The sequence below is a fragment of the Lissotriton helveticus genome, chromosome 2_1 (assembly GCF_964261635.1).
Source record: "Lissotriton helveticus chromosome 2_1, aLisHel1.1, whole genome shotgun sequence".
Classification (NCBI taxonomy): domain Eukaryota; kingdom Metazoa; phylum Chordata; class Amphibia; order Caudata; family Salamandridae; genus Lissotriton; species Lissotriton helveticus.
In genome coordinates this window covers 592,920,710-592,943,457 of record NC_136059.1, presented here as the reverse complement: position 1 = coordinate 592,943,457, position 22,748 = coordinate 592,920,710, and the positions used below count along the sequence as shown (strand labels likewise).

The 22,748-nt window shown below is 47.2% G+C and overlaps 1 protein-coding gene across 1 annotated transcript in view; it reads right to left on the bottom strand.

The window, feature by feature from the left end:
- Positions 1-1,216: 1,216 nt before the first annotated feature.
- Positions 1,217-22,748, bottom strand: part of MRPS27 (mitochondrial ribosomal protein S27) — a 331,096-nt gene continuing 309,564 nt past the window's right edge. Inside the window, exon 11 of the mRNA XM_078675280.1 lies at positions 1,217-1,640. Within this exon, the coding sequence (XP_078531406.1) occupies positions 1,392-1,640 (249 nt within the window). The 3' untranslated portion in view covers positions 1,217-1,391. The remainder of the gene's footprint in view (positions 1,641-22,748) is intronic.

The following is a 22,748-nucleotide window of genomic DNA, read 5'->3' as shown; positions in this document are numbered from 1 at the left end:
GATGACCATCCAGATGGTGAGAAACGTCTGCCAACAGACTTTCCCACTAAGAACCATGGATAAGCAGGAGACTGATTAAGTGAGGCCTGATTGTATTAAGCCTTGCAACCTACAAATGGCAGCACAGTACACAAACTCTGAACTTCATACTGTGAGGTCATATACCGTCTACACTTAGAGCAGCATTCTAATGGAATATATATGCGCAGTATATGCAAGGGGTGCTGGTAGATGGGATATATATGCGCAGTATCTGCAAGGAGTGCTGGTGGGTCTCTCTAAGACCAACCAGCATCTGTGGTGATAATAAGGTACCCCATCAACCCTTGAGGAGGGTGGGAGGGAGGCAGATGGATATCCTCCTCCTCGGGGGAGAACCACAGGCATGTAAAGAATAACTGCCTGATGTACCCATGCAATTCAGATCTCTGCTCTAATGACCACGAACTGCTTCACATCAACCTAATCAGCCTCATCTATCCATCATGGTTGAAGGTGCTTCAAAATCCAAAATATTTCATGGAAAATGAACTTTCACCATCACTGAGATACGAAATTCCTGACAACCCATTTAAATCTCCTTGGAAATACTTTATGTTTCAGCACTACCTGACCTCCCCCGGTATTTGGCTGAAACATGTCAGGGCCTCCATGGTATGAGACTAGAAAAGACCCTTTAGCTTCTAAGTTACTAGACTGCATTATGCTGCTAGGTTAGTAAATGTGGATGAGTCTTGGAGCCTACAGCAAGCTACAGCTTCTCGAACAGCTAACCAGTGCCTTAAATGGCTCTATGGGTTCTAGAAAGAAGACAGTGCCTGGAGTGAAGGCTTTTGGGAACAAAGCTATAACTATATTTTGGCTAGAAAACAACATCCTACAACTTCCTAGAGAAATACAAGATCCTTCCAAAGGTCTGGCAGAAACCTCGGAGGCCTATCTGGAAAGGAAGTAAACAGGTTACAAGTGTGGACATGGTGCCGGAGATCTGGAAATCTTAGGTAACACACTAATATTTAAAGCTAATCTTCTGAGGCCGTATAAGGGACCCAGAAGGAGCTGTAGCAAAGGCGTCGAGCTAAAGAAAAACATCCATGTAATCCATTCATATTACACATCTTATATTATTTCGATTTATTTAATGCCACATAAAAAACGATAAACACGTATACTCAAACACACATGCACACTTAAGGAATTGAAGACATGAAACCTCTTTTTAAGGAAAAGGTGTGTTATCTTTATTTATCTACAGGTAATTCTAATGCAAACAAGAACATTGTATTGGATATATCCCATGAAGGGTGCAAACAACTGTATATAAATAGGTATATACCAACAGACAGTTTAATGTTTAGAAAAAATGGACAACCTCAAGTTGAGTACAGGAGCTATGCTGTTTGAGTCAATCCTTTAGCAGCAAGCCTGGCTTCTTGCTCCCGTTTGGCTATTTCTCTCATCTCTTTTTCTCTCTCAATCATTTTTGCCTGCTCTATACTCCAATCTTTCATGCTCTGCTCATAGGCTGCAATGTCTTTCGCCTCAGCTGCAGGCAGTTTTTCTTGCACAAGATGGTTGATGCAGGTTAGAAGACTCTCAGATTCAATTTTCCCGGATGAACACAGCTTAGAAGATAGTTCCTGAGAAGGGAGAGTGAAACAAAGAAACAAAAATAAATACAAATCAGAGAACTTATATATAAAGATGAAACTAGAAGATCATTTAACAGTCATAGTTTCTCACACAACTAAAATAGTTCAACCGTACTGTTAAATTATGCTGCAAAGCACTTGAATTGAGAAGAACTCTTTGCCTTTTAGGTTTCATGCCAGGCAACTAGTTTTAATTATTTTACCAACAATGGACAAAGTTAAATACAAAAATATAATGCAACAACTCCCAACTAGCCAGCTTTTGAAGAAACTAAAATGACATTGTCTGTAAATAAAGGACAGTAACCTGGTAGAGACTCTGTCTAGCTACAGATTCCTTACTCATGCTTTCTGAGCATTCTCCTATGTGCGCCAGTAGGTGCTGCCATTGGTGATGCACCTGTGTCATAGGCATTGTCCGCGCCGGAAGTGACGTGCAGGGTGCCAATATAGGTGCAACCTCAGATCGCTGACTTAAGTTTCATGACTACTTTCCATGCCAGGAGCACGGAGCTATACTGAGATAATGTGACCAGTGTGCGAAAGTGAAGTACTCACAGACCTTTTTGGAAGGAAGCTGCATTTTGTAGTGCAGGGTGGATCGATAAGGAATCTGTGGCTAGATAGAGTCTGCAGACTTCCTACCTTATATTAGATACTAGCAATACCTCCCCAGAAGAGTGTCTACAAACTGTTTAAACTAGAATGTCCAGGAAGACCGAAAAGGGTGAAATGTTCATCAGACCTGACTGTATCCAGAAAAGGCACCCCACAGACTAACACAGTGGTTGCATCCTTGGCTCTGGTAAAATGAGCCTTCAAGCTATCAAGGGGTTGCTTCTTGGCCAGGGCATAACCTATCTTGATACAGAGTACACTTCATCTAGAGATGGTTAATTTCCGTACTGCTTTCTCTTTTTTTGTTAGCTCCAGCAAAGCTAACAAAAAGTTGATCATCCACCAGGATATCCCATGTGGTCATTGTGGGCCCAGCTGGTCCTGATCTTCTTCAGAACAGGGGTAGAAAGTGGTATTGGCGTGAAGGCGTACAGGAGTACTCAGCTCCACTTGAGATGAAATGCATCTCTGAGCGACAGTCGCTTTGGAAATTCCAAAGCGTAGAAGTGCTGGCATTGCGGATTCTCGTCAGTTGCAAAGAGATGTAGCAGGTTCTTCCCAATCGTTGACGAGGCCTTCGACCACCTCAGGATGAAGATGCCTTTTGTGATATGCGAGGCGCTGGCGGGTGACTTAGGGTGCCCTGCGGTTTAGGGCTCCAGCCAGGTGCTGTACGACCACGAAAATGTCTTCATGTACCAGCCATGCTTAGAGGTGCAGAGCTCCTGGCTCCGGGTCAAGGACCCCACTCTGCCCTATCTGTTGCAGTACCACATGGCAGCAGTGTTACCTGTGAATACCTGAACCAGCCTCCCCTTGATGGATAGGAAGAAGGCTTTCATTGCCAAGCGTACTGCCCTCAACTTCAACATGTTGATGTGGGGTTGAGACTGTGCCGGAGACCAGAGTCCGCTGATATCCACCTCTTCCAAATGGCCACTCCAACCGAGAGGGGACGCATCTGTGATCACTGTGATTTTCGAGTGGCGAAATGAGAGGAGTCTCTGCCACTGATCCAATCTTTGTTTGTCAGCCACCACTGCAGGTCTTTTGCATTTCCCTCCAATATCCGGACCAGATCAGAAAGATTTTCCTTATGCTGAATCCGGTCCCACCGCATCCAAGCATATTCCAACAGGCATGCTTTACCAGCAGGATGCAGGAAACCATGAGAACCAGAGGCCTTAGAGTTAGTCTTACATTTGAATCATAGCCTGGATTGTTGTGAATCTATCTAGGACCCTAATCAAGATATCCCTGATTCATGCCCTTATGTGGTTATAATAAAACATATCCTTACAAAGGCATAAGAATCATGTCCATATTTAGTCATAGCCAATGCAGTCCAAATACGGCAAGGCTACTCCCATAGACTCCTAGAAAGTACAACGCGTTCTTTAAACAAACCAAGCCTCCAGCAGCCCGGGAATTCCCCCTGCTTTTGTTTTTGATTTGCACAAGAACTCCTGGAGTCCAGAAAGAACTGTTAGTTCTTAGTGACGTCTTATGTCCAACCTTACGTCAAACCCGGCACATTCCAGGTATAAATATACTAATGTTGCCTTAAGCAAACACACGGTGGTTTGGAGCAGAGCGGCTATCTACTTGCCCGACGCCCAGCTGATGCGAGAGCCGAAGGAAGCCGACCCTCCCATTTGACGCACTGAGAGAGACGCTGTCTTTCCTCCTGCCGAGAAATCCAGCTACGGTGTTTCCAGTCACCCTTGCGGGTTGCTGGGAGATCGAGTCCTGAGAGAGAGATACAAGACCTCCTTCATTCTAGAACCAAGGTACGGAGCGGATTAAACCCCTTGAGAGAATTCTTGATTCAGATTCTTGGCAAAAACCAACTTATCTTAAACTGCAACTTACTTACTCCTTCCCACGTATTAGGCTTAGGTCAGGTACACCAGGGTAGGCGTATCTTAGAAGCACCAGTTGAGTACGTTAGTCAATGTTTTTATGTATGTATATATTTTATCCGTTTTAAAGTATCATATGGCTAAGAAACCATATCAATGCTTTTACAGTATTATTTCATAATACTCCTTTTACTGTACGCACTTTACTTCATGATAAGTATTGCAATTGTGGCAACTCATTTCTCTTGCATGAGAAAGAAGAGAGCTCAATAAATAACAACTTTTATTGAAAACGCCCTTCTCTCTATTTCTCTGCACTCTGGTGAAACTAAGCATGCACGATTGACTGAGTGAAATAGCTGTCTATTGTTTTCACACAACTCTAGAGATATACTCTTTATTCTGAGGGAGCAAAGTTGTCATGTTTATGCGGTTGTCAGAAACTAATCCCTTCTTGTCTAAATCAGGAAGGTTAACTCTTTCCTGAACATTCGAGAAAGTTTCTAGTGACCTCTGAGCTATCTGGCAAACCTAATTAAGTCTAACATAGTCAGTAGAGACGTAGATGAACTCAGTCTTACGTCTAAACTGGTGTTTATGTTATTCCAATGCGCAGAGCCTATTGGGAATATAGGAACTACACTAGAGGATATCCTGAACTCACTTCTCTGGAGGATAGGGGCAGAAGTGTACTGTGTCCAGGATAGCTCAGATGAAAGAGAGCATCTGAGCGGGAGTCAGGTGTGACTTCACCACACTCATAGGGATTCCCAGCAAAATCAGGCGGTCGTCCATAGACTGGATGTGGGTGATGACTGTCTGAGGCGAGCTTGCTTTTAACAACCAGTTGTCCAGTTAGGGAAACACTAGAACCTCTAACCTCAGCAGGTAGGCACCAACAACCATCATCACTTTCATAAACACCCAAAGAACGCTGGTAAGTCGGAAAGAGAGCACAGCAAACTGGAAATACTCGACCCAGCATGAACAGCAGGTAACGTCTGTTAGGATGGGCATATGGAAATATGTGCCCTGCAAATCCAGCATCACCATACACTCTCTGTCATCCAAGGCAGACAAACCCTGAGCCAGAGTGAGCATTTTTAACTTTTCCTTTTTTCAGGAAGTAGTTGAGAGGGTTTACGTCTAGAACAGGACGGCGGCCTCATCCTTTATTTTCGGAAATTAGCAGGAATAGCAACCACAACCTACTTCTGATATTGGCATCTTCTCTATAGCTCCTAATGCCAAGACTGGCCTCCCTGTTGCAGGAGAAAAAGGTGGCCCCCGTCAGCCAATCTGAGGTGGCAAGGGCAGTGGAGTTTATTGTTTGCCACTGAGGCAGGTAGTGACAGATCCTACAGCCAGCGAGCTTCTCATTATGTTGCGGGGGGGCATACTAAAGTGGCTTTGAGGTTGCGGCTGCTGGGGCGTGGCAGACTAGGTAGACCTCTGGCCATGGGTCTCAGAAGATCTGTGAGAGCCACAGACACAAAAGCCTGATGGCCGGGATGGCTAGGGGGAAAGAACGCCACTGGTAGCCCTTACTTTAGCCATGGAAGAACCAAACGGTGGGGTGTGGCTGTCACAGGGCCAAGGTGACAACCTAGCAGGGACCATGCTATCCTTGAAATGCTCAAGCGCTAAATCTGCTTTGTCATCAAACAGGCGAGTGCCATCAAAGGACATGTCCTTGAAAAGCCAGTCGATCTCAGCCAGATGTGGCCTCTAAGTGCCACTGACAATGCAAACGCTGTGCTAAGAGAGTCGGTTGTATCCAGTCCGCAACATTTGGTGAACTTTGCTGCATGCCTGACATCAACAATTGCTTGGGAGAGTATCGTTCGGGCCTTCTCTGAAACCATGAGCAGCACTTGCGTAGCCGAATCCCATACCATATGGGAGTATTGGCTCAATAAACATGCAGTGTTCACAGACAGCAGTGCAAGGCTGGTGGAAGAGAAAATCCTCAAAAGTTTCGAGATTCTTGGGATTCCCTATCCGGTGGTGTGGTAAGGAATGCTTCAGGGTTAACTTAGGTTATAGAAGCTTGGACCACCAGGCTCTTGGGGGGTATTGTGCTAGTTATAGAAGGCTGGGTTCCTGGGCGCAGGGCAATGATGGGCGACAATGATCCAGTGCACGGAAGCACCTGTGTAGGGCTTGGCCCAAGCCCGGAGCAGGACATCGGAGAGGGCTTCATTAAAGGGGAGTAGAAGTTCTGAAAGGGATACCCCGGGTTGAAGCACCTCTGCCAAGACTTTGGTCTTGACCTCTACTGAGGGCAGCGAGAGCCTGAGGACCTCAGTCGCCTATTTCATCAACCTTGCAAAGGAGGCCCGCTTTCCTCTGTAGCCACAGTAGGGGAGGAGACCAGTGTCTGATGAGCTATTCAGACCACTAGCATCAGCCAGTTCCTCATACCAGTTTTCCTCGGCCACAGTCTCTTCTAGAGGTTTGGGATAACTATAGGGATTCTCAGATCCCCGCCAATCATAATCATCACAGGGTCTTTCAGGAAAAGAATGCCCTGTCTCAGAATCAAACTGTCTGGGTCCAACTGACGTAGATTCAACTCAATACTGGAGTCAGGAATTACGATGGGAGCAGTACCAGGAACGGCGTCACTAGAACGAGCCCCGGTGGAGGTCATGGATTCGCGACTGGGGCTGGACCGGATCCATAGGGCCTGATTGGCACCAAGGGTGAACCTGCCAGCATAAACACAGTTAGGGCACCTCTCTGACCCAGGAGGCTTGAAGGAGCTAAAAATTGAGATGCATGGCCGCATGAAATTCTTTAAGTTGGGCGGAGGTCGCTGTTGCAAACTCGGGGAGGTGCGGAGCAGACCCAGGCTCAGGCTCCATGGGGACGTGGGAGCAGATCCTTGACTTGTGGCATAGTTCCTGCAACTCGTCTGGTGACTTGGAAAAGCACGGAGAAGTAAAAAAACACCTTGACTTGTTTGACTTACCCGACGAAGTCCGGGATTGCGACAATGACCAGCGAGAACGACTCCGAGAGTGTCTGGGTCTGTAAATGTGCGGAGTCATGTGCAAACAACTAGTGCCTCCCACAATCTATCATTCCACGCGCACAAATCCTTCTGCGCCTTGGTTCTCAGAACAACTCAGGGACCACAAAGTTCTTTGTAAGAAACTGGAAAGAACCTGGCGGAAGTACTACAGGGAGGAGGACAAAAAACTACTTAATGCAGAATTAAGGGTTTACAAGGAGATGATTCGCATGGCCAAATGTGCGTTTTTCACTAAACGCATTAAAGAAGCAAGCAACTCCCCCCAGGAATTATTTCATACAGTGTCCTCCTTGGCAATCCCCAAACCAGTGGAGATATCCCCAAGTCGGCAGTTGTGCGAGGACCTGGTAAAATTCTTTCTGGGCAAAGTGGAAAAGATCTTCTACCCCTTAGATAACCAAATCAAGACAAACGCCTTTAAAACAACTGTCTCTATAACAAGTCTTGAGACCGATAGTAACCTGGAAAGACTGCTCAACTTTGCCCCAATTAAGGAAGATGAGGTAGTAATCCGGCTACAGAAGATAAAATCTGGCTACCCCCGGGACCCTTGTCCAGCCACCATTGCCAGATTAGCCTCCCCTACCATTGCCTCAACACTCACTCCTATTTTTAATGTCATGCTTGAAGGTGGGGAGTTTCCAACTCAATGGAAACATGCGTCCATCCTGCCCCTCCTAAAAAAATCCAATCTAGACATAACTGACCTGAACAACTATAGACCGATTGCTAGGTTACCCCTCCCAGCTAAAATCATGGAGAGTATTTTAAATACACAGCTGAGCACCTTCCTGGGGACAGGTGAATGTCTAGACCCATCTCAGCATGGATTTCGAGCTGGGCACAGCACAGAATCGGCGCTGATTAAATCAGCCGAGGACATAAGAACAGTGATGGACGCAGGTGGCAGAGCGGCGCTGATCCTCCAAGACCTGTCCGCGGCCTTCGATACGGTCCACCACAAGTTATTGGTGGACCGATTGGGGGCCTGTGGGATCCAAGGTAAGGCACTTAAAATCTTGCAAGCCTTTCTATCTGATAGGACCCAGACAGTGACCCTGGGGGATTTTGAATCAGACCCATTCGTGCTCACCTGTGGAGTGCCACAAGGGTCCTCTTTGAGCCCGACCCTTTTTAACGTGTATGTTTCCACCCTCGCCCCAATTATTAGATCCTTTGGTTTTAATCTTACATCCTACGCTGACGACACACAGATTGTGGTGTCGCTGCTTCCGGGTGAAATAGAGAGCACGGCAGACAGGTTCAGAAGCTGTATGCGGGAGATCAGTATCTGGATGGCAGCAAACTGCCTAAAGCTCAATTCAGCAAAAACCGAAGTATTGTTGTTTGGGTCCAGTGACAACTTCTGGTCCCCGCGCTGGTGGCCAGAGGAAATGGGGGATCCCCCCTCCCCGGTTCCAAAGGTCAAAAACCTGGGAGTAATAATGGACAACTCACTGTCCTTCAGGCCACATATTAATGCTCTGTCCTCCACTACCCATTATGTGCTGAAAACTATTCGTAAAGTCCTACCGTTCCTCGCGGACGAACACAGGAGAACAGTAGTCACCGGACTGGTGATGTCCCGGCTAGACTATTGTAACAGCTTGCTGCTGCATGCCCAAAAGGGGCTGTTAAATAAACTTCAAATTCTGCAGAATGCAGCAGCTTGTTTGATAACGGACACGCCCAAGTTTACATCAGTAGCCCTAGACCCGGTGAAGCTACACTGGCTCCCAGTACGCAAGAGAATAATTTTTAAAACACTCTGCGTATCTTTTAAGGCTTTGCACGGACTAGGCCCCCAATGCATGATGAAACTTTTCCAATGGTACAAGCCCATAAGAACCTTAAGATCCGCAGAGCAGGAACTGGTGGTAATGCCAAGAATTAGGAAAGCCCGATGGGGAGGCAGGAGTTTCTCCATGGGAGCAGCGAAGACTTGGAATGCGCTGCCTCTGAGCCTTAGGCAGCTTCCAGACCTCCTTTCGTTTAGGAAAGCTCTTAAAACATGGCTCTTCACACATTAACGCTCCAGTTCACACGCACTAGTAATTATTCCAGCGCCAGGACACCTCTGGGTAACAGTGCGCTTTAGAAATGTCAAAAATAAATAAATAAATGAGTGACTAGGAGCTTCATAGCTCGCTCCTGGATAACCTTTGGATGCCTGGTCTTGTACTCCGTGCAGGCACTGAAGATGTGATCAGGCTCCAGACACCAAAGGCAAACCAAGTTGTGGTCTGTCACAGACATTTGCCTTGACAGGGACCAACTGCTTAAATCCCAGTTTGTTCAGTGACATCTTCCAAAGAAGATTGGAAAAAAGTCAACTGGTTGAAATGTCGACAAAAGGATGAAAACAATCCAGTCAAAAAAATGACTGAAGGAGGTCAATCCAGATCCGCGCTGACGGAACTGAGGTCAGCGTGCTGGGGTGGCACCTATATAGGCACCGTGCATGTCACTTCTGCCGGAGAGAATGCCTAAAGAGCCAATTGGCACCTCTTACCGGCGCACAAAGGGGACTGATCAGAAAAGTTTAAAGATCCAGTCTGACAACTGGGTAATGTACTATGGTAAGGAATCTGCAGCTAGAAGTCTCTATCATATAATGTATTTTAATACCTTTAGCACGCTATACTTTTATTAAATATGAATGTTAATAGTTTGACAAACAATATAAAGTACTGTGCCAATAAATTTTAAAAGCAGCATTTGGGTTACAATTTTCCATTTCTGAGCTGAACATGCCCCTATTTTGAACTTCCTCACCTTATAAGACTTGTGCAAAATCATAAAACTAACTATGACAGACACAAGGCTCAATGCGTAATGTTCGTAGGTGTCACCAGAGGACTTAAAAACTGGATTTCAGAGTCTGATAGGGAAATGCTGATTTGAAGAATAGAAAGCCCTCATACCGATGTTGACTTTAGTAAGCCAGAGTATGGGTTAGGAAAGGAGGAGTGTGCTCTTGGGGGAAGCAGGTGGGAGACACAATCCTGCACACATCCACACAGTTGGAGCTTCTCCCTGGAAACACATGTAAAAGAGCTCCTACAAAATGTAGGAGTGTATCAAATTATATACTGCTGTTTTTGGGAGAGTATTGGGAGGATGGGGTTGATGTAAGCAGACACTTTCCAGATTTTTTGGCCTTAATCTTTGAAAAAGGTGGCCATTGTTCAAAGAATGTTTTAGCTAGGCTGAGGGTAGCTGGCAGTAGAAGGCCAAACCACATAAGATATTAGGTAAACAGTTGCAAACAGAGGTGAACAGAGAATCAATAAATCCCAAGTTTAAAGCAAACTTGCTTGAACGAAAACTCTTACCTAGTTCCACTGGCAAGCTTTATCAAAAGTTTGCTACTCACCATGATCAAATTATTTATAAAAAGCATGCTCCCGGGGGGGGGGGCGTGGCTAGCAGCCGAGCATGGCGGCCGCTTAACAGGGAAGCTCCAGGAGTGAGGCGGCATCCCACGACAATCCGGCACATTTATCCGTATAAAACACGTCTCTGGAAGGGCGAGCCGTGTACAGCAGGGAGAGACTGAGAGCTGCAGGACACCGGGATAAGAGAAGTCGGGACTCCGTATGGTAAGGCCTTGCTGCGGCCACGGACAACGGACTATCCTACTGGAGCAGGCCGGGCGGAAGTGGAGGTGCGGCGGGACCGGGGCGCCGGAAGTCATCGCTGAAAGTGAAACCGCGATGTTATTGAGGTCGGAGGGGCGCAAACACACACCCGGCACCCAGGCGGGAGATTAGAGGAGGAGGCAGACTGTGACCGGGACCCAGCGGGCAGCCAAGAGAAAACGCAGCGGCAGGACGATAAAGGGCCAGAAGAAGGAGCGCTGCGCAATTCGTGCCGATTGAGAAGGAGGACCCAGCGGGCAACCGGTAAGCGGCAGGGGGAAGCGATCGTGCTGCTGGTCCTCCCGCAATAGCCCTTCGGCAGGTAGCGGCGAGGAACGACGTGTGGAGGCCGACTGCAGTGGGAAAGTAGTGTTCCACAGCCAACGTGCTGGCGCAGGGGGCCAAGAACATAACTGACCCCAGTTGGACTAGACTTGAACTGAATCAGGATTGCGCCAGCCACAAATTAGGGGGGCCTGCAACCACACTTCTCTAACAGCGCGAGCAGTGGGGAAGTGAAAGAAGAAGCCAACAGTGTGACTTCCTGGTCCTGCGGGGAGGCGAAGGCACATTGGAAGATACGCAGGCAGCAGAGGCCATAGTGCTGATAGCACGGTAACAAGATCGCATTCCTGGTCGCCCCTTCTTGCGGGTACTCGCCCCCCCCCCCACGACTCTGCGGGAGAAGCACTGGATAGCACGGCACCGCTACATGAACGAGATACGTCCAGCGGCACGCTTTCTGTAGGCCTTACCCAGGCCCAGTAGAGACAGCTCCCCCAAGTCCAGCGCTGGCTGCCGAGGATCAACAGACGACCCGGAGGCTACGGTCAGATCGGAGAAAAGGCGGATCACAGGAGGACCCTCAAGAAACGGTGAAAGTGCAACGCAGAAGAGGGACAGACTCTGGTATAAACATGACCGGCAGGGGCTCAAAGCACAACTCGACGCAGGCCAAACTCGACAAGTTCGCCTATGACAGGAACAATTAGCAGCAAGTGGAATCCCGGAATTCAACGGGGAAGACGCCGGAAGGTGAAGGAGCGAAAAAGGCAACGCTGGAAGATGTGATGCGAGCCCTGGCTCAGGTACAAGCTATAGTGGGAACTACAGCCACGGAGGTTACATTGATCAGAGCGGACTTTAAAAAAATGAATGAGAGAGTGAAACAGGTAGAAGTGGTAACGAAATCCCTGGTGGAAGACGTTTCTGACCTGCAAGTGGAGATGGAGAAGATGGCGGCTGAAAACAAATCCCTGAGGGACAAGAGGGACAAGATGGACGATCAGGAAGGACGCTCGAGGAGGAACAACATCCGAATACTGGGAGTTCCGGAATCAGAAGGAAAGGGCGCCATGGACCTCTACGTGGAGGAGCTGATCAAGACACACCTGAACCCCAAGGGACTCTCACACTTTTTCTCGGTGGAGCTCCACCGAGACCGATCCTTGCGAGACTCTTTAATTTTCGTGACCGGGACACAATACTACAGGCGGCGAGAGCGTCTCCAGCCGTCCAAATCCAAAATTCAACGGTTGCCTTCTTCCCGGACTATACAGCCGAAGTGGCGCGCAGAAGGAGAACGTTCCTGGAGGCAAAGAGGGCACTGCGGGCAAAAGAACTATCTTACTCCATTCTATTCCCGGCGCGGCTTCGGGTAGTGGCGGAGGACAAAGTCTGGTTCTTTGATACACCGGAGGCGGCGCAGGACTGGCTGGAGGGCTGGAGGACCCCAGGGCAACCCCGCCGACAGCACAACGGCACCCGGAACCACCGAGAGGACAGCCAGACGCGATCCCAGAGGTCAGGGAGAGGCGGGCAACATAAGTCACCAACACACGGCTCCCTGGGAGCAGAAGGGGGTGTAGAATCCTAAAGTTCCGGTGATACAAGAAAGTGCAACAATTTAGGTATTACTGCCGGTTGGGTGCGCTTGGACACTGGCCTGGGGAGCACGAAGGAGAGCAGGGATGCCGCCTGCTCAGGAGGACACCCCACCCCAGCGCGCAAGTAAACTGTTAAAGGGATGGGTTAAGCACTCTGCTAAGTTGGGGAGGCGGGTGGTTGAAAGCCCGGTAAGCAGGGAGGCAGGGAGGGGGTTTTGTTTGTTAGTTTTAGAAGTTCCACAAGTAAGGTTGACTATCACAATGTTAGTAATGCACCATATGGGGCATACTAAAGGCGGGTGCGCCCAGGGAGTAGGACCTGGTATGCACTACTTTAGACATCGGATCGGCGGTACACGACCACATTACACTTACACCTGAGGGGGGTTCGATGAGATCACGGGTAGAGCCTCTCAGACTCATGACCTGGAATGTGAGAGGGCTGGGAGACAAGATAAAGAGGGGGTTGGTGATAAATGAGGTGAGGAGGCAGGGACCGGCTTTGGTCCTTCTTCAGGAAACGCACCTCACCAGAAGTGCAGTCAAGGCCCTAGACAGGAAAGGATATAGAATGGCGATACATTCAGAATTCACCACGGGCACGGATATCTTAGTTAAGAAATCGGCACAGTTCATCATATTAAGCACCAAGGTAGACACACAGGGATGCTTCGCAGCGCTCCAGGGGCAGTGGGAGGGGAGGTTCCTGAATGTGGTGTCAGTATACATCCCCCCGGCAATACACTCAGTAATGCTACCAGCGTTGGGAGATTTTCTACTAAGCCTGCCCGAAGGAGACATAATACTAGGAGGGGATTTCAACGCCACGGTAGACACCCAGATGGATAGGTTCCCGGAACTACCTCCGACTGGGGGGCCTTCCCGATTTCAGAGCTTCCTGACAGCGTTGGGGTTAGTTGACCTATGGAGACATACGCATCCATCCGCGAGGCAGTATACACATCATTCAGCGGTCCATAGTAGCTTGTCGCGGATTGACTACTTCCTTGCGCTGGGGGGCGGGTTGCGACATGTAGACAATGTCGAGATACACCCCAGGGGGATATCGGGTCACTCCCCGGTTAAACTCACAATGTCCACACAGGAGAAAACGCGCAGGAGAATCTACCCGGTTCATGCCATGTACCTCAAGATCCCCAAGGTGCGAAAAGCACTCAAACTGGCGACTTCCCATTACTTTGTTGAGAACTCAGGGTCAGTACAGTCCCCTACTATCCTGTGGGAGGCATATAAGACTGTGTTGAGGGGACAGGCGATAACGTCCATTACGGGGCACAAAAGAGAACGACAGAGTGAACTGGCGTTGCTGGAGCTTGCTCTGCACGAGGCAACGGTGGCACACGAGACAAATCCGACGCCTGCCACGTCCCATGACCTGATTCTGAGGCAACAACAGTATCGGCAACACCTGAAGCAACAGTCAGTCACTCAGATAACAGAAACGACACATAGAATCTATGACATAGGGGACAAGGCAGGGAAAATGCTGGCTTGGTTAGATAAGAGGAGAGGGAGTGCCAGGGGTATACAACGAATTAGTGATAGACATGGGATAGAACACACAAGCCCCGAGAAGATAGTCGAGACATTGGCGGAATATTTCCAGGGAGTGTACACCTCGGATAATGTAGTAACGGCGGAGATGGCTCGGGCGGTGCTGGGACACATCCCCATGCAGACACTGATGCCGGAGGCGGACGCGGAGCTACAGGAGGACCTCACGGTGGAGGAAATACAGAGGGCGATCCACGCAGTGAGGAAGGGTAAGGCCTCCGGACCAAATGGTGTTCCGATAGAATGGTACCAGGCCGCGTCGGAGGGACTCGGTGGGCCTTGTTGGCAATGTATACGGATAGTCTGGAAAGGGCTGAACTTCCGTTGGATCAGCGGACGGTCTCCATTGTTGCGATCCCCAAACCCGGAAAACCGCCTAGGGAATGCACGTCATACCGCCCAATCTCCCTCCTCAACGCCGAGGTTAAAATCTTGGCTAAACTCCTTGCCACGCGGTTGATATCACACCTCCCGCAACTCATATACCCCGATCACTCCGGTTTCATGCCGCACAGAAACACTGCTCTTAACCTGCGCAGAGCGCATGGAGTGCTGGCCAGGGCAGCATCATTGTCAGAACCGGCGGTTGTCATGGCCCTTGACGCGAAGATGGCGTTCGACATGGTGGAGTGGCACTATCTATTTGAGGTACTGACGCACATGGGGTTTGGCCCCAAGTTCGTTGCCTGGGTCCGGCTACTCTACAACAGGTGATAGCGAACGGCCATCTTTCCCGAACATTTCTCCTGGAGCGAGGGACCCGTCAGGGCTGCCCGCTGTCGCCGCTGCTCTTTGCGATCGCACTGGAACCATTGGCGACTATGATACGCTCTACCCCACTACTGAAAGGGATCACCTGGACTGAGGGGTGGGAGGACCGCCTATCGCTGTATGCGGACGATATGCTGGTGTACCTGACGGAACCGGAGCGCAGTATACCGGCACTATTGGCGCTCAGCGATGAACAGGGAAGAGTATCGGGCTACACTCTCAACTGGGCGAAGTCGGAGATATATGTCCTGCAAGGCCCGCCCCCCACACTGCACGAGGACTGCCCCCTGAAGATGGCGGGGTCCTCTTTTCGCTATCTGGGTATGCATGTCACCAGGGACCCAAATGAATTCTTTCAGAAGAACCTAGCGCCGCCGTTGGAGCGATTGAAGCAAGATGTTAAATTCTGGGCAGCGCTGCCGCTGACATTGCTAGGCAGAGCCGCTCTTTACAAGATGATGTCTCTGCCCCGCTTTTTGTATATCCTAGAAAACACACCCTACCCTGTACCACCGGGATACTTCAGGCGGGTGTCTGGGTTGATGGCAGGTCTCATGTGGAACAATCGTCCGGCACGCATTGTGCAAGCAAAATTGCATAGGGGGTGGTATGATGGAGGAATTGCGTTGCCAAACCTGCAACTGTACTATTGAGCCGCCCAACTGAAACCCATCAACCAATGGATACATACACCTCAGGAAGACCCGGCATATAGGGCAGATAGGGCGCAATTGGGTACAAACAGCTTGTTGGCGCCTCTCTATGATAGGCGTAGGGTGCACACACTCAAGGGACCCACGAAACTCAGTGTCGTTGTGGCACACAGCACAGATAAAACTGGGATGGAACGGGAGACTCACTAAACTCACCCCATTATGGGATACGCGGGCACTGGGTACTCTGAGACGCAGTAAGGGATTCACACTCTTGGACAATATTGGACTATCTTCAGTAGGAGATTTATGGGAGAATGGCAGAGTAATACCCTTCAAACAACTAAGACAATGGTACGAGTTGGGGCAGACGGAACTGTTTAGATATGTACAAGTGAGGCACGCGTTACTATCTGTTATCCAGCGCGACACGCAGATCCCAGAAGCATCTCCCCTGGAAGATCGTCTTCTCACAGACTGCATGCAGGAAAGGGCAACGTCGCTCAAATACCGTAAATTACTTAATAATCTGCCAGACCCGACAGTAAAACTGAGAGACAAGTGGGTGGAAGACATCGGAGAGGTAGATGAGTCCGAATGGAATGAAGCGTTAGGGTCACCTAAGGAGGTGGGCATATCATCTAAATTTAGGCTGGTACAGCTCAAGATTCTGCACAGGGTGTACTATACGAGGGCGATGTTACACACAATACAGAGGGCGCAGCATCCATATTGTCTTCGTGGATGCGGGGAGGAGGGAACACTGTTTCACACTATTTGGGAGTGTCCTCGCATTCAGGAATTTTGGAGGCAAATAATGCGTACTATATCGCAAGTATTGGAGGTATCCCTGGTCCCTGAACCGAGGAAATGCTTGCTCAATATATGGGTACCCAACGACCTCACCAGGTACGGGCAGCAATGGTCCACGATAGGCATGATAGTAGCAAAGCGCGACATAGCACAAAAATGGGGAGCGGTACAAACCCCCACACTGACACAATGGAGCACAAACATGGACAGGGTCATGATAATTGAGAGGGCAGTATACACTACCAGAGCGTGCCCGCGTAAATGGAACAAGTTATGGACCCCGTGGAATGTATACAGGGGGGAAATATATGAATCCCTGGAGGAGGACGAAGGTCTGTCGTCAGATGAGGAGGGGGAGGAAGACTAAAGAACTAGATAGTGAAGGGAAGTGGGAATTCTAGAGATTGACTACAGGCAGGAACAGGGAGGGGAGGGGAGGGAGGACGGAGTAGCGTGTACATTCCGATTGCTGAACTATCCTGCATACTTGGGAAGGACTAAGGTAATGGCAGACGGTGTGATCGCGGAACTACTCTCTCAAAACAGACGTTTGAATAATGTGCCGGTGTATCAAGGGAAACGCACCTGACACTTGTATGCCTTATGACAGATTGTGGTAACTTCTTATTTGAACTGTTTCAGTTATAAAATATAAAAATCAGACCTATCTAAATCCTTAGGTGAAATGGGACCTGTATGCACATATTGACGTAAAACGCCGCCGTACCCCCGGGATGTCGGCACTTGGGCTGTGTAACTCAGAAAATAATGCACTCATGAGGTAAAATGGCGGCTGGCCCCGGGGTTGTAGGCCAGAAGCTGTGTATAAGTTTGATGGTAAAATAAAGGTCTTTGAAGAAAAAAGAAAAAAAAAAGCATGCTCCCTAGGGAGCTCCTTGTGTGGGAATATAAGTAACTATATTGCAAGAAGTTACATCAGGAGTCGTTTCTTTGAGAAAAGTATATTGGGAGTACCTTTACATTGTGGTTCTTTACAATATATTGCCCTTACATTGCAGATAAGGTGGTATGTATTAATTCTAATCTCATAGATAGAAACACACACACACAATATACATACATAAATATGTATATGTTTTCATATGTATGCTTTAATTCTAAACATTAATGTAATTTTGACTTAAATGTAATAATAGTTTTTCAATGTCATTATTATTTTTTAACTTAATTTAATTACATTTTTTAATTTATCCAACCCTGAGGATTGTGTTTTAGGCAGCACAGATGGTGGTCGAGCTTTAGATTGTCTATTGCAGGCCAACAAAATCCAAAGACATCCCACCTGACAGCATAATTTCACACACCCCGTGGCTTCCCTCAGTTATTGTGACACCCCTGTAGACCGTCACACCCCAACCGGGGCTCAGGCTGAGGCGTCTGCACCCTAAACGGCAGCTCCACAGCGCTGAGCTCAACATGGTGGTTGCTGGCGGTGAGGTGTAGCGACCACTGGAGACTGAGCTCATCGGTACCCTACCTTCACGCGATGAGAAGGGCGCACGGCGAGTGGCTTCAAAGCCGCCATACACAAAGGGGTGAGGCCTGCGATGGGGCGCCTGACGGCGCTGTTGCCAGCAGCTCCCGCTGGCAATGGGGCTTGCCCTCGGGGAGCCAGATAGGCGGCTGCCGTGACTCAGACGGGCAGGGCACGGCACAACATGACCCCAGATGACCTACTCCTGCAGTAGACCCTCCTCTTAAAGATGGACACTGACCTCGTGGGGCGATGTACTACCCTGTGCAGTTGATGGTGCAGGATGATCAGCAGCCTGGGGCTTTCCTGCGCCCCTCCTGCACTCTAGCTTACCTGACTCTGGGCTCTCCTTGGGACTGAATGGCAGCCCTGTATTCCCTGGGATGATTCATGATTGCCTGCCCAGCTGGGGTTGTGCTTTATGGAGAAGACCTTGCCTGTTCTGGGGCACACACAGGATCCGTGCCACTTGGTTGTGTGATGGTACGACGCATCTCACAACAAAGCATGCATGAACGACAAGGTCTCAACCACGACCGCATCTTTACCACACATGCCTTTACCACGCATGCCTTCACCACTGAATTTCATGGCAAATACATGGTTGGTAAAGGGACATGTGTGGTAATGATCACACCCCTGCCCCCAGGCCTGAAAACTGTCTGTTTTTCCTCGCTCCAAACGGAGCCCTAAAAATTTACCCCACGCCCTAAAAATTACCCTGACCCCAGCCCCCTGCCCTGAGACCTAAAAACTGTCCCCCACACCTGTAAACTACCCCGACCCAGCCCCATCCCCTCAGGCCTAAAGCTGCCCCCAGCCCTGAAAACTACACTTTCCCCGCCCGAGCCCTAAAACGACCTTGACCTCGCACCCCCTGCCGTATATATATATATATATATATATATATATATATAAATTCACTTAAAAAACATAGGTTCTCAGGCCTTATATAGTTAGGAATTAGCATTTAAAAAACCTTTAAAATTCACTCAAAAAACTATAAGTTTTAGGGGTGTTATAGTTAGCTGGACATTTCACTCATGCAAAACCATTGAAATTGCTCCTATAGAGTTAGTTGTACTGACTATATTTCGCGCACCCTAAATCCACTGCTGATGATGTCACATATTACATCATTAATGACATGGTCAGTGACATCACTGATGACATCTCAAATTACATCACTGATGACATCATCCAGTGAATGTGGTTTGCTTCGTTAACCCCTTCAGCGCTGATGACAAAGCCAGCTCGTCATGGGCGTTACCTGCGCTACGCGCATGACGAGCTGGCTTTGTCACGTAATGCGGGTTTTTGGAAAATCCAGCGCGCAGCGGGAAAACCCGCTAGCGCGCATGCGGTTATTTAAATATGCATTATATATATAGCAATTTGCATTGAAGAATGAGTGGATATATAAAAATAAATATTTGGATGGAGCATTTACTAGCAGTGTAATTGACTGTTTACTTGACCAATTTATAGTGTCTCACTAAATATAGTGGATAGTGACTAAACTGTTTGAATATCTGTACCACTTTGTCAGTTGTTGTGTAAACTGGTTCTCCAGTTGGTTACTAGCTATGTGAAAGTCTATATTAGTTATTGATTAGTTAACTGAGTATTTGTATGGGAGAGTGAATGTGTGTGTGCTTCGGTAGGGGGTGTGTGACTGCCCAAAGATGTGTGAATAGTTGATTCACTAGATATATGAAGTTAAAACTACATGTTCTAACATTTGTTTGGGTGAGTGAATATATTCATGGGTGTGGTGATGAGCAAATATATTTCTCAATGGTACATGTCCAACAAACTAGAAAAACAAAAGGCAGTGTATGTGTCAGTTGTTGTATATAAATAAGTATACATAAGACTCAATGATTGTGTGAGTGACTGTATGGATAACTTTATACTTGTAATAATGATTTTTATAATTCACTAAGTATGACTTACTATCTAAATGAATAGATGAAGTTGTGTTTGTAGAAGTGTGTAGCTAAGTAAATATGTAAGTATGATCCATTGTTTGCATAAGTGAGTAGGATGACTTCATATGTGAATAGGATGTGTGCTGGTGTGTAATGTCGATTTAGGTGTATAAGTATTTTGGATAGTGTTCTATTGTTCATTGACAGCATGCATGAGTGAATCTACAGGTAAGTGATTAGATGTGTGTACGCATCTATGAATCACTGAGTGGGTTTTTAGATACTTGTATTGCTGTAACAATGGATTCAAATATGATACTCTGTATTTTACAAAGAGTGATGAAAGATTTTACTAGTGTATGAAAAGGTGTATGCGATTGTCACGTGGATGATGTCATCAGTGATGTCATCAGTGATGTCATTTGAGGTGTCATCAGTGATGTCACTGACCATGTCATGAATGATGTAATATGTGACTTCATCAGCAGTGGATTGCGGGTGTGCGAAATATAGTTAGTACAACTAACTATATAGGAGCAATTTCAATGGTTTTGTATGAGTGAAATGTCCAGCTAACTATAACACCGCTAAAACGTATAGTTTTTTGAGTGAATTTTAAAGGTTTTTTAAATGCTAATTCCTAACTATATAAGGCCTGAAACCTATGGTTTTTTCAGTGAATTTCAAAGGTTTTTTAAATGCTAGTTCCTAACTATATAACGCCTGAAACCTATGGTTTTTTCAGTGAATTTGCAAGGTTTTTTAAATGCTAATTCCTAACTATATAAGGCCTGAAACCTATGGTTTTTTCAGTGAATTTCAAAGGTTTTTTAATGCTAATTCCTAACTATATAAGACCTGAAAGCCCACCAGGAATCTCCAGTATGCGCCAGGGGACTGCATTGCAGAGAGATGTAATGAAGCCACGCCCCTTTTTACACCTCTCTGCAACGCAGCCCCCGGGCGTGTTTGCAGAGGGGGAACTAATTCCCCTTGCATACTGGGGGTCCCTGGGGGCCAACTAGCCCACCAGGAGCCTCCAGTATGCGCCAGGGGGCTGCATTGCAGAGAGGTGTAATGAGGCCACACCCTTTTTTACACCTCTCTGCAACGCAGCCCCCGTGCATGTTTGAAGAGGGGGAACTAATTCCCCTTGCATACTGGGGGTCCCTGGGGGCCAACTAGCCCACCTGGTACATCCAGTATGCGCCAGGGGGCTGCATTGCACAGAGGTGTAATGAGGCTATGCCCCTTTTTACACCTCTGTGTAATGCAGCCCACTGGCGCGTTTGCAGAGGAGGGACTAATTCCCCTTGCATACTGGGGGTCCCTGGGTCATATCTGCCCAAACGCCGATATTCCGAACGATTGAAAATGACTTTTCTTGAGAAACATTTGGATTTGGATTATCATGTCCTAAATTTTGGAATTTTTGAAAGAATGACTTTGAGGATGCTATAAATTACTCAAGTCTGCCCGAATTGTGTGGGTACAATTGATACCTAGTCACTTTGAATAAGAATGTACTTGCGTCTCGTCTAACATTTGGAAGAAATATCTAGTTATATGACAACAGGATACCGACATAACTTGAAGGAAATAAGAATGCCCTGAAGAAGTTCTGTTGTACAGAACGAAACGCGTCGGCTGGCTGTGGTACATAAACTTAAGGAAAATAAAAGCATTTGAATATACACCAAGATTCAGCGCTTCAATAAGGACTCTAAGTGATATGATTTGATTGGACTTCTTGTGCAAGTGGTGCTGTGCCAAACTTTGGAATATTCTCCACTACTCTCTACTACTTACTCTCTACTACTCCACTACTCTCTAATACTGACTCTCTACTACTGACTCTCTACTACTCATTCTCTACTACTCTACTACTCTCTCTCTAGTACTCACTCCCTCCTACTCACTATCTACTACTCTCTACTACTCACTCTCTCCTACTCTCTACTACTCACTCTACTACTCTCTCTCTACTACTCACTCTTTACTACTCACTCTCTACTACTCTCTACTACTCACTCTCTACTACTCACTCTCTACTACTCACTCTACTACTCACTCTACTACTCACTCTACTACTCACTCTCTACTATTCTCTCTCTCTGCTACTCACTCTCTACCACTCACTCTCTACTACTCTCTACTACTCACTCTCTACTACTCTCTACTACTCACTCTACTGCTCTCTACTACTCACTCTCTACTACTCACTCAACTACTTACTCTCTACTACTCTCTACTACTCACTCTCTACTACTCTCTACTACTCACTCTCTGCTACTCTCTCTACTGCTCTCTACTACTCACTGTCTACTCTCTATTACTCACTCTCTACTCTCTACCTCTCTCTACTTCTCTCTCTACTAGTCTCTACCTCTACACCTCTACCTCTCTCTACACGCACACATTTACACATATATATATATGCATATATATGCATATGCATTTATATATATGTATGTGTATATATATATACATATATAAACATATATAATCTGCATATTTATATAAATACAAATATAAATGCATGCATACATATACATATATGCATACATATGCATGTTATTTACATGAAAGTTTTAAAAACACTAATAAAAGCAAAGCTAAAAAGCCACCTCATTAGAAACAGAATGGCTTTAACTTAAACGAGGGCGAGATCTACTGCATTTTCAATGCTTGTTTACTTTGGTTCCATCAAGAAGGCATTCAGGTGTGTCACACATTTGCCATAAATTCTGAATGTTAGCACTCTAGTTGCTCATTAGATCACTGTAGTAAAGCTACTGCTCACCAGGGAAGTCT